The 13,053-nt window shown below is 37.9% G+C and overlaps 2 protein-coding genes across 2 annotated transcripts in view; one reads left to right on the top strand and one right to left on the bottom strand.

Annotated features, from left to right (window-relative positions):
* adad1 (adenosine deaminase domain containing 1 (testis-specific)) overlaps nt 1–13,053 on the top strand; it is a 105,396-nt gene that overhangs the window by 53,558 nt on the left and 38,785 nt on the right. The gene's annotated exons all lie outside the window — the stretch shown is intronic.
* The window catches only part of srp72 (signal recognition particle 72), a 28,207-nt gene that overhangs the window by 2,690 nt on the left and 12,464 nt on the right, over nt 1–13,053 (bottom strand). Inside the window, exons 8-16 of the mRNA XM_079892093.1 lie at nt 10,428–10,485; nt 10,193–10,324; nt 9,981–10,109; nt 9,001–9,073; nt 7,865–7,929; nt 6,926–7,021; nt 6,668–6,849; nt 1,535–1,672; nt 1,077–1,114 (exon numbers count right to left, since the gene is read on the bottom strand). Of these exons, the coding sequence (XP_079748219.1) occupies nt 1,077–1,114; nt 1,535–1,672; nt 6,668–6,849; nt 6,926–7,021; nt 7,865–7,929; nt 9,001–9,073; nt 9,981–10,109; nt 10,193–10,324; nt 10,428–10,485 (911 nt within the window). The remainder of the gene's footprint in view (nt 1–1,076; nt 1,115–1,534; nt 1,673–6,667; nt 6,850–6,925; nt 7,022–7,864; nt 7,930–9,000; nt 9,074–9,980; nt 10,110–10,192; nt 10,325–10,427; nt 10,486–13,053) is intronic.

The raw sequence follows: 13,053 nt of genomic DNA, 5'->3' as shown, positions 1-13,053 counted from the left end.
GACAAATAATTGCAGAATCAGCTCAAATTTGACTATTTACTGACAATGACAGTTTAAAGGGATAGTTCACTTTGAAATTAAATTTTGGTGTGTTTTAGCTTACCTCAAGGGCATCCAAGATGTAGGTGTCTTTTTTTCCGCAGTAGTTTCAATTTTGATATTTTTAGGTCAAACCGTTCTTGTCTGTCAGTCATTTAATGCAGGTCTGTGGTCACTGTCTCAAAGAGCATGCACAGAGTCCAAATTAAAAATTCCCCATCGTCCAAATTAAACAATTCCCCATCGTAAGTACACATTGACGGCCTAAGACACGAAACGAGCGGTTTGTGTGAGAAAACGAACAGTATTTATATCGTTTTTACCTCTTATACACAGCCACGTCCAAGTGATCTGAGGGCGCGCGCGCTTCCTGCTGTGTGACGTGTGCGTAGACTGGTGCATAGATATATATACACTAGAGGTCGCCTTAAAGACATTCGTTCCAATGAACTGCCGTAGACAAGGCAACATCTAGTGTATATATATATGCACCAGTCTACGCACACGTCACACACCAGGAAGCGCCCGCGCCCTCAGATCATTTGGACGTGGCTGTGTATAAGAGGTAAAAACGATATAAATACTGTTCGTTTTCTCACACAAACCGCTCGTTTCGTGTCTTAGGCCATCAATGTGTACTTATGATGGGGAATTGTTTTAATTTGGACTCTGTGCATGCTCTTTGAGACAGTGACCACAGACCTGCATTAAATGATTGACAGACAAGAACGGTTTGACCTAAAAATATCAAAATTGAAACTACTGCGGAAAAAAAGACACCTACATCTTGGATGCCCTTGAGGTAAGCTAAAACATACCAAAATTTAATTTCAAAGTGAACTATCCCTTTAAAATTGGGATAAAGGACTATTTTGAGTACTGTATGTATGCATGTATGTATGTGTATATATATATGGAACTACTATTCTGCTGTCTTGGCCAGGACTCCCTTGAAAAAGAGATTTTGAATCTCAATTATCTCTGATTATTTCCTGGTTAAATAAAGCTAAATAAATAAACATTGGCAGCAAACATACCTTTCTTCTTTTTCTTCTTCTTTTTAACATCCTCCGGACTGAAACAAAGCCATCATCAACGTGTTAAACAGTGATAAAGATGACGTGAAGTGTTTTCATGTAGAGTATTAAGGACACAAGCATGCAGACTCAGTCAAACCAACATTTATCCTTCAACATTTCTCACATTATCACAGTTTATTCGCTATAGTTTAGAAAATGGTGATAAAATATGAGCAGAACTCAGTTGATATTTGACTGGTTTTGTCCGTCCTTCTGTTAGACTGTCTCACACATGAACTGTATAATGGGTATACTATGTCACAGTTTACTTTATTTTGCTCTCCTCACTCACATAAATTATCTATAGTGTCCTGCACACACTAGTAAAAACATATCAAAAATGATATCTGGTGTCTGAATAATGTTTGGTTTGAGTGTATATCTTCCGAAAGACTAATGATTGGTTGTGTTGTTACCCCTGTTCTTTAGGCTGGCTTTCGCCCACGACTTTAGCAGCTTTCTTCCTGATATACGTGGCTCCGTGCGAGTTCTCCAGTTCATCGACGTCCACGTTAAAGGACATGGTTTCCGGAGAAGGAAGATGCTTACTCAGACTGAATACAATCAAGCGCTCAGGAAAACACAAGGAAAATAGTGCAAGAACATACAACATTTATGTCATTAAGCAGATCCTTTTCCAAAGCAGAAGTCAGGGATGTGATTGTGCGAGTGAAAAGAAGCCGTTTTCGAGGGCTGTATTCTCCCAGTCGATTAGTCGATTATTTGGTCGATACGTTCTGGCTCGACCAAAATTCTGATTGGTCCATTTTTTGCCGCGTTCATTTCATTAGTTTTGTTTCAATAGGTTCAGCCTCACTCTGTGCGAGCTGCTGAAATTATAGTGTCTGCCAGTTATTATAATACATATGACAGAAACAGTTGTCTAAATTATGTTACATATTCCTCAAAAGTTCTTGTCATGATATCACTAGTTGACAACATAGTACTATTTTCGGAAATCATAGGCTATGATATTGCGCAGGTGCACGTGATGCAACGCTGTCAGAGCCGACAGCCGACAGACTCGTGTGTCAGACTCATTTCAGTGCAAATTAATTACGTCAAAAACGATTTAATACTGCAAATAGCCTACTAGTTTTTTATGTTTATTTATAATTCATTTAGGCGGACAACAAGGCTACCAAGTACTGAGCACAGTGCGCAGCTAATTAATTTAACGTTTTTTTTCTAACGTCATTTTTAGTCGATTTTAGTCGATTTTTAGTCGAAAACTTCAGGACTTCAGTCGACCAAGATTTTCTTTGGTTGAGTACAGCCCTACCGTTTTCAGACCCTACCCTAGCGAACGCAACCAGTGTTAAAAGTACTGAGCAATAATCTATGTAGATGGGTGACGTGTAAACTACTTTAAACCTAAAAAGTAAAAAAAAAAAAAAGTGTACAGAACAGTGACCTTATGTTAGCTAGCTACTGTCAACTATTACTCAGTGTTCAGCTGAACCTCCCATCACGTTAGTACGCTAATTTACTGGAGTAACGTCAGCTAGATTGCTAGCTAGCTTAAAGGGTTAGTTCAGCCAAAAATGAAGATTGTGTCAGTAATTACTCTCCCTCATGTTGTTCAACCCCGTAAGACTTTCGTTCATCTTCAGAACACAAATTAAGATATTTCTGATGAAATCTGAGAGCTGTCTCACTCCTCCATAGGCTTCTAGGTAATCGAGATCTGCCATCCCAGAAAAGTTAGTAAAGACATCGTTAAAATAGTCCAAGTGACTCCAGTGGCTCAACCTTAAAGGTCCCGTTCTTCGTGATCCCATGTTTCAAACTTTAGTTAGTGTGTAATGTTGTTGTTAGAGCATAAATAATATCTGTAAAATGATAAAGCTCAAAGTTCAATGCCAAGCGAGATATTTTATTTAACAGAAGTCGCCTACATCGAACAGCCCGTTTGGACTACATCCCTCTACTTCCTTCTTTAATGACGTCATTAAAACCGTTTTTTGACTAACCTCCGCCCACAGGAATGCTCCCTCAACTCTACCGAAATTTGTTTATGTACTTGCGCACTTCTTATAACTTACTGTGTTTACTCCGCTCTTACGGTGATTTTCTGAAGTAAAACTGACGCTTCATCTTTTGTGTGATGTACAATAAACTTTATTAAACTCATCAGTATATGTTTGATCATCATTCAGACAGCAGACTTGCAGGCTATTAATAAATAATGGATACATACAAGCAGATGACAAATACGTTATAATAACCGTAATTAAACTACTAAACTATACCTGTTTCATCTCTATACAGCACTCTGACTCTGTAGGCATTATTGTCCGACTCGAAATTAACGCCGTTACTGAGAGTTTCTGATATTATCATCATTCCGTGAGCTGAAATTGTCCTGAGAGACTGAGTGCGAGCTCATGAAGCTCCGCCCCCTGTGCCGGGAGCAGCAGCTCATTTGCATTTAAAGGGCACACACTAAAACAGCGCGTTTTTCTGAGCCCCAAAAAATGACAATTTAAACATGCTGTAAAAAATGATCTGTTGGCTATTTTGAGCTAAAACTTCACATACACACTCTGGGGACATCAGAGACTTATTTTACATCTTGTGAAAAGGGGCATAATACGGGACCTTTAAGTTCATCAAGCGACGAGAATACTTTTTGTGCGCAAAACAAACACAAAAATAACGACTTTATTCAACTCTTCATTTTCTTCTGTTTCTCTGAGTGAGTTGACGTAGTGTAACAGCGCAGCGCTTCTGGGTTGTACGTCAGAATGTAGGCTCGCTATTAGGGCTGTCAACGAATATTCTAAATTCGAATATATATTCGAATAGTTTTAAAAAACAGAATATCGAAGGTGAAAATTAATATTCGAATGTGGAAAAACACGCCCGCGGTAACGCAGCGCGGCTGTCTGCTTTGCGTGTGTGCGCGCTGCCTGAGGGATCAGGGACAGGTCATTTTATTTAACGTTAAACAGAAACATTACTAAAGTGTACGCTACTGTACTGACTGAATAGATATTGCATGAATAAGGTAGGTTAGATACAGCAGTTTTATGCACTGCAGGCTTCCACTGGTTTGATTATTTGCCGTTTCATGTCAAGGAAAAGTTCCACGTTTACCACAGCACAGCTTGCTCGGAGCGTTCAATGTCGGTTCTATATACTGTAAAACTTCAATTAATGTTAATAATATTTGTTTCAATCACTGAATGAAGCCTGCTATATTTGGGACAAGAGTCGCGACCTTAAATTGCTTGCACAAAACTCTTGATCAGCACTCAACATTTGCTTATATTTGTTGTTCATTTAAACCGTTATGAACCACAGAGCGTGACGCCTAATTCGCGCCGCAAGACCTCCAGATGCGCGTAAACGCGTCTTTACATTGACTTAAAGGGGCATTCCACCCATTTGAACATTGTTTTTTATTTAAAGTGGGTCATATATGTAGTCGAAATGTAAAATAAATTTTGAATTTGGTGCCTTCGTGACCGAGGAAAGACAAAAAATAACTTCAGGACGCATTTGTATGAAAGACAACAACTCCCACAATGCACCACATTGCACAGCTCCGCAAGCCACTCCCACTAATCCAGAAAGCGCATATCTGCCTATAAGAGAAATCACTCTTCCGTCTACAAGGCTAGCTACCACCAGAGCTTGAAATTCATTTCACATTCACACAAAATGTCTAGTTAGTTGGCGAACTCATTAGTGCATTACTCCTCGTTTGTATTTCTTTCGAAAAGGTGAATTATTGCATGGTACCTGGATGTTCAGTCAGAACATATGCGGTGCGAAACTAAGATAGTTCTCAACACAAACGTCCGTGTCCTCGTCTGATTCAGAGATTTCGTCCAGGAGAAATTGTCATCATTGAAATTCTTTGCCGCAGACGGACTCTATCTCTGTGTTCGTAGCGGTTCGTAGTTGCATAGTGAGATCACCGGCGCCACCAGTCCGCCCTAACTCGAGCCAGTCCGGGCTCCTCGTCCGCGGCAGGCAGGTCTTCTGCCTCGGCTGCTCTTCGCTATAATGCGGCTTGTAAAGGTAGCCACAAACACCTGATTCAAGCATCAGACTTCCGAAATCCTCTTCTTCTATATCATATTTAGCACTCTCCTCCGCTATTGTCATTACTTTACATCTGTCTCCACAGCGCCTGTTAGCTTAGCTTCAAACAAGATGGAGGATATTGCTTTCAGTTTCAGAGAGTAAAGTCCCACCCATTGATCTGTAATAGGTCTGTAGCGTGAGCGGGTCCCGCCCCCTGGGAAAGATGAGGAACTAGTGTCTGTAGTCTCAACAGAAATCCCCCCTCTTACACTTCCTCCTACAATGATGCAAAATGACGATTTTTGCGTCATTGTAGGAGGAAGTGTAAAAGGTAAATAACGGATTTCTCTCGTCTCAGGGGAAAATGAGTGTTGCACGACCATTCAATAGTATGACTGGGTTTCTAACAATGCAAAGCTTAATGCAAATGGGTGGAGTGTCCCTTTAACATTGAAATCACTCGCGCCAGACGCTCTTTTCGCGTATGGTGTGAACGCAGCATGGGTGAGGGCGAGAGAGAGAAAGAGTGCGAGCGAGCGAGCGAGAGTGAGGTCTGCGGTCTTGGCCATTAGTTGATTTACTTGTTTTTGTGTAGGTAATACGTTGTCAAATATGTTTAAACTTAAATAAACTACCTATACAAGTAGTTATGTCTCTTTGTATTCATTTGTCCTGTTGACAAAATGCGCAACCAGATGTTCGAATATTCGTGTTTTTTAGAGGGAATATTCGAACGTCATTTTTGAGCAATTTTGACAGCCCTACTCACTATTGGCTGACGCTGGTCATGTGATGCGTGTGATGCTGGCCAATAGTGAGCCTCTGTTCTGACGTACAACCCAGAAGCGCTGCGCTGTTACACTACAAAACGATGCCTTTACTAACTTTTCTGGGATGGCAGATCTCGATTACCCAGAAGCCTATGGAGGAGTGAGACAGCTCTCAGATTTCATCAGAAATATCTTAATTTGTGTTCTGAAGATGAACGAAAGTCTTACGGGGTTGAACAACATGAGGGAGAGTAATTACTGACAGAATCTTCAGTTTTGGGGGAACTAACCCTTTAACAGTCTCTCAACCCAGTCTCTAAACAATAATAAATAAACAGTGTTTTAAGACTTTCAGGTTCAGAAACTAATCAAATGAAAAAATAACACTGCTCTTTATAAATAAAATACATTACAAATATAGTCACAAAAGTTATTCAGTCAAGAACGAGTGAATTTTCTTTTTCGTTTGATTAGTGTTATTATAGAAACTGCTGTCAGAAAACAGTGCACGAGTCGTCTCGCTCTTGAATGGTTTAAAAATCACATTAAAATCAATTAGAATTGAAATTCGAATTTTATAACAAGTATCCGATTCCCGACCTCCTTTATTTATTACTGATCTGCATGATTTACGTGTCAGGATTTTAGGCCGAAATAACCGGAATTCCGGATTAATCCGGAAGAATCACATCCCTGAAAGTCAAAATCAGAATGACCTGAGACTCGAGTGATATCAGAGGATACGCTTTGGCCTTGTCCTGATCCACGAGCGAGTATGCAGAGATGAGCTGGGCGAGCGTACGGATGTCCTTAGTGTTCTGCTTCCACAGCTGCTCCAGATCACTGGTGGCCTCTTTCTTACGCCCGTATTTCAGCTTGTAGTTCGCAGCCTCTCGCACCAGAGAGAGGTGGATAGCAGACCCCGTCTGAGAGAGGGGAAAAACACAATCATGCAGTGCTGAGCGAATACAGACTCGTTGAGCCGCCAGCGCTCGCCTTTACCTGCTCTTTCTGGTAATACTGGATGGCTTGACTGAATGTGTCGATTGCGCTGTCAATGTCTTCTTCATGTGTGTACATCGTGACCAGAGCAGAAATCTGATTAAAAAAAACACAGAACAAAACTATGGAAGCTTGTTTCCACCACAGTCAAAAATAAAAAAGGTAATTGTGACTTTTTATCTCACAATTCTGACTTTTTCTCTCACAATTGTGAGTTTACATCTCGCAATTTTGACTTTTTATCTCAGAATTGTGTGATATAAAATCGCAATTGTGTTATGAAGTCAGAATTGCATGATATAAAGTCGCAATTGCGAGATATTAAGTCAGAATTGTGTGTTATAAAGTCAGAATTGCAAGATATAAACTTGTTTATTTAAACTAAGTTTATTTCTCGCAATTGTGAGTTTATATCTCTATATAGTGTATGTTTAATGTGTAAAATATATGCGTTTGATTATATATATATATATATATATATATATATATATATATATATATATATATATATATATATATATATCAGTTTTAACATTCGGTTTCTCTTAAGAAACAAAAACAATGTTTACGTTTTATTGATGTCCTTCAACATTCAAGTACTGAATTTCCATATTGAGATTTATATAGTTATATATACACAGGATTTTATACAGCAAATTTTAAGCAAATATAATTTATAACTTTTAGCAAATTCATCAATAAAACTTAAAGGACATTAAATGACATCAGTAAAACATTAATTATATTATATTTTTAAATAACAAATAAAAAAAAAACTTTTAGCAACTTCTGCATTAACTAGAAATCTATTTTTAGCAACTTCTGCATTAACTAGAAAATTTAAATTAAATTAAATTAAATTAAATTAAAATTAAATTAAAATCATGACTAACTTAATCTACTTAAATAATAATAAATCAAAATCAAATGATATCTCACCATTCCTGGTTTGTATTTAAATTCTTCTATGGACTTCAGGATATCACAGGCTTTAGTCACATGACCTGTTGAAGACATATGCGACACATAAATTACACTTCAAAGACTCTTCTAGGTTCAGTCTGCTCTCTGTAAAGCTATATTCAGACTACAGGTAAATGTGGCCCAAAAGCATTTTTTTTTGCTCATATGTGACTCAGATCTGTTTTTGTCATGACAGTGTGAATGGCACAAACCACATGGAATCTGACCTTTTCAATTCCGATTTTGGCCACTTCCATATGTGCCCCTGGACCACAAAACCAGTCTCGAGTCGCACGGGTATATTTGTGGCAATAGCCAACAATACATTGTTTGGGTCAAAATTATCGATTTTTCTTTTATGCCAAAAATCATGAGGATATTAAGTAAAGATCATGTTCCATGAAGATATTTTGTGAATTTCCTACCGTAAATATATAAAACATGTATTTCTGTGAGTGAATGCTGCACAATCGCCAACATAAATGAACAACTTTAAAGGAGATTTTCTCAATGTTTCGATTTTTTTGCACCCTCAGATTCCAGATTTTCAATAGTCGTATCTCGACCAAATATTGTCATATCCTAACAAACCATACATCAATGGAAAGATTATTTATTCTGCATTCAGATGATGTATAAATCTCAATTTCAAAAAACTGACCCATGTGACTGGTTTTGTGGTCCGATGTTTTGCAATGCGACCTCAGACTGAACATTATAATAGATAATTATAATAAAACTATAAATAAACGCAAAATCACTTGCTGCATGATGTATTTTTATCGTTCTTTTGCGCATGCGGGTCATTTCAGGACCATGATCTGTTCGGCCTGGAATCTGATATTGGCTCGGGATGCACCGATATGAACATTTTGGCTGATACCGATAAATCTTTATATTTGAAAGCCGATAACCGATATATTGGCCGTTAAATCTAAATCCAAATTAATATATTTTTTGAGAGCCTGATTACAAAAACAAAACTCTCACCATTAAAAGCCATGTGCCAAACACACAATTATAATGTTCTCATTATAATTTTATGTAGCTTAGATGACAGACTTGCGCTGCACATGTTGCACTGAACTGTATTTTTGTGTGTATGAAAGTACCTTGGGTCACGTAGAGTTGTGCCATGGTGAGTTTGATCCCAGAAGCGCTCTCAGGGTGCTGATCTGAAAACCTCTGTAGGAGAGACATAAATGGTTACAGAACGCCACTGAGAGCTGGAATTCAATTCAATTCAATTCACATTTATTTGTACAGCGCTTTTCACAATACACATCATTTCAAAGCAGCATTACAGAAAGTGCATGAGTCCATATTACAATTTAGAGTGTCTGTTATCAGAGGTAAATGTCTAAAGCCCTATTTGGATGGGACTAGTTTAACATGGAGAGGAGGGGTAGAGTAATAATTACCAGATCTCAGTAATCATTCAGTGATCATTACAGACAATGTCAGTAAAGATTACGCCGACTTTTACCTTCAGTAAAAAGGTCCGGGAAAATGACCTCAGGTGATACTAATCCCGTGCGAATAGACCCGCTGTAAATATGTACGTGAATATTCCATCATTTCGTGTTTAAAAGTAGTTTTCCGTGGTTTTTCAAGTATGGAGACAGGATCAGTTGCGTTCTAGACGCTGGAACGAGTCTGTGGCAAAACTCAAGTGTTTCACACACACCCATTCAGATCAGAGAGAAGATCGACAGCACTTGTTAGAGGCACGAAACATCTTTTAGCGTTAGGTAAGTGCCTATTACCAACACAATCCAGTCTGAAGTTAATTAATACATCGTTAAACCGGACATAACTGGTTTATATATATAAATATAGGTTATATGTGTTTGCGCACGTGATATCAGGAAGCAGCGTAATACACACATGACGACAGGAGTGACGGCGATGTGTATATCAAGTTACTCTCCCACTTCTGCTAGTTTACTGAGATCTCTTATCCCGTGCGAATTGGCCATTAATATTACAGACGTCCTGTGGTAAAATTACATTACTCCATCTACCCTTGTAAAGTTAATCCCGTCCGAATAGGGCTTTAGTTGCAGAAATGAAGAGTCAGGAGGGGAAGTACCTGCAGGAGCTCGATGGCTTTGCTGTGCTGTTTTTCTCGGCAGAGCTGGGCCACCTGGATCAGAACCGGTCTGGGATGACTGGGATTCTGGGCCTGCAGGCTAGCCGACAGCTTATTGCACTGATCGGCCTGTTGGGAGACAACCGAGAGGTCAAAACAGGTCACATCCGTCAGGATTGAAGCATACTGCACAGTACAAACTGAGTGGTCACCTGGTTAGTGTACATGGCCAACAGGGCTTTGTTGATCTCAATTGCCTGCAACTGTTTTCTGGCCAGTTTGTGCTCAACACCCTCAGCATTGGTCAGTTTCACCTTTTTCTTGGAGTCAAACACGTTTTGGTCCTGGAGGTTCAAAGAGCACAGATTAAAAACACTGGTTGCAAACAAGACTGACACAATCAGCTCTTCAGGAAGGAAGGAAGAGCTTGGGTTTTATATTAGTTACCTTGTTGATGGTGATGATGTTATTCGCAGTCACAGCCAGCAGACCCACATCAGTCGGCCTGAACGCAAAGAGAAAAGACAAAACTCTAATGCGAGTAATGTGGCAACCTTAATCAAAACTTCTACTGCAACTTTCAAACAAATCCAATCCAATTCAAAGTGCTTTACAAGCATTTGACACAAAATACGAGCAATGACAATATGAAACATAATTATACATAATTTATATAATGATGTAAATAAACAAATACTGGAGTTATAAGACACTACATGGATGCCAGACTAAATAGGAGGCTTTTAAATCATGTTTAGCCGATATGATAACCGATAATTCTTTATATTTGAAGCTGATAACCAATATATTGGCTGATAAATCTCAATACATTTTTATAAAAAGTCTTGAGAGCCGATTACCAAATCAAAAGTCTCACCATTAAAAGCCATGACCCAAGCACATTAACTATCTATAGTACAGTAGCCTACACTGTAAAAAGTGAATAGTTGGATCAACTTAAAAAAAACACTTCAATTGGTAACACCTAAAGAAATTAAGTTCTCAACTTAAATTATCACGTTTTATCGTGAAAAACGTGATAATTTAAGTTGAGAAAACTTAATTTCTTTAGGTGTTACCAATTGAAGTAATTTTTTTAAGTTGATCCGACTATTCACTTTTTACAGTGTAGTTTGAACCCGTTAAGTTTTAAATTAATTTTACACTCCTATGGGCAACTTTCTTTCTAAACAAAAAGAAAATAATTATATTGACTAATAAATAAATAAAATAACACCTAAATAATGCAAGCAAATAATTGGACAACATTACTTGAGTATAAAGAATCAAAATGCATGTGCCATGGATAATAAAAATGGAATAGACTCCACACAGACAATAATGAAATTATTTTAATTAAACCACATTGTTGATGAAAATGATACGAGAAAAATAAGTGCTAAATATTATAAATGCATAATTTTTTTTTATCTAATTTTAGATCATTTTTATCTAAATCTAAAATTAATATAACGATTTCAAATAACAGCATTGCTTTTTAAACTGCGCGTGCTGAAGAGCTGAATGAACCTCGACACGTATCATATATGAGATTAATCGGATATTTGTACAACAGCATCATTTATATGTAGCCTATTTTTTTTTTCTAAATATATGTAGCCTATGTGACGGACTTTCAAGCAATTCAAAACCATCATGTGGAACAGTGCACATCTGAAGTGTCTCAGCTGAAGGAAACTATACATTATTTATCAGCTTTAAGATATCGGCCAAATTTTCTTATCTGGTCGATAACGATAGTTTTAAAAACTAGAATGTACATTTCCTGAAGAAAATGTGAGTGGTGCTTGCAGTGGTAAAATTCGGCACGGTTGCTAGGGTGTTTCTAGTGGGTTGCTAAGGTGTTCTGGGTGGTTGCTAGGTGGTTACTAGTGTATTCTGGGTGGTTGCTAGGGTGTTCTGGTTGGTTGCTATTAGAGATGCACCGATTGATCGGCTGGTGACCAGAATTGGCCGATTTTCACGTGATCGGCCATAACCGGCGACCGACCGGTCAGTCTGACATAATACCGATTTTATGCCGGTCAAATGCACTCGGGCGCCGCATGATTAACATCGCGCAACATCAGCATCACACGTGCACACGGAACGCACATTTAGGAACCTCGTGAATTACGGCCGTTTCACACCGCAAATGTCAGTGGCGCGTGAGCAGTGTGGATTTTTTTCATCATGCATGTTAATCAATGAGTGCATTCACACCGGCATTAGGAGCAGCACGTGAGCGTCAAGCAGGAGCGTTCAATTAAAGTGAAAGCACACTTTTGATGGACAAACTAAAAATTAATTCACACAAAAAGGGCTCAAAATGCACAGAATAAGTATTGTCTAGTGTGTTTTAACAAGAACTGGAGTATGTCAGAAAAGAAAACGAAGACTCAAAAATATTTGTAGAAGATTTACCCATTTAAAGGGATAGTTCACCCAAAAATGAAAATGCTGTCATCATTTACTCTCCCTCAAGTTGTTCCAAACCTGTATGATTTCCTTTCTTCTGCTAAACACAAAAGAAGATATTTTAAAGAAGGTTGGTAATTAAACAGTTGCTGGTCCCCATTGACATCCATAGTATTTTTTTTCCTACTATAGAAGTCAATGGGGTCCATCAGTCGTTTGGTTACCGACTTTCTTCAAAATATCTTCTTTTGTGTTCAGCAGAAGAAAGTAAGTCATACAGGTTTGGAATAACTTGAGGGAGAGTAAATGATGACAGCATTTTCATTTTTGGGTGAACTATTCCTTTAAACTTGTTTTCATTATTCAGTTTTGGTTGCAAGTATGGTTATGATTATAAAAAATAAATGTAAACTAGCCAGAAAATATAGAAATATCTTTTATACTGCAAGGCTATATATATATATATATATATATATATATATATATATATTAGGGCTGTCAAAAGATTAATCGCGATTAATCGCATCCAAAATAAAAGTTTGTATTTACATAATATATGTGTGTGTACTGTGTATAATTATTTTGTATATATAAATACACACACATGCATTTATATATTTAAGAAATATTTGCATACATATACTGTATATATATT

Source organism: Squalius cephalus, assembly GCF_949319135.1.
Source record: "Squalius cephalus genome assembly, chromosome: 14".
Classification (NCBI taxonomy): domain Eukaryota; kingdom Metazoa; phylum Chordata; class Actinopteri; order Cypriniformes; family Leuciscidae; genus Squalius; species Squalius cephalus.
This window is presented reverse-complemented; position numbering and strand designations above follow the sequence as displayed.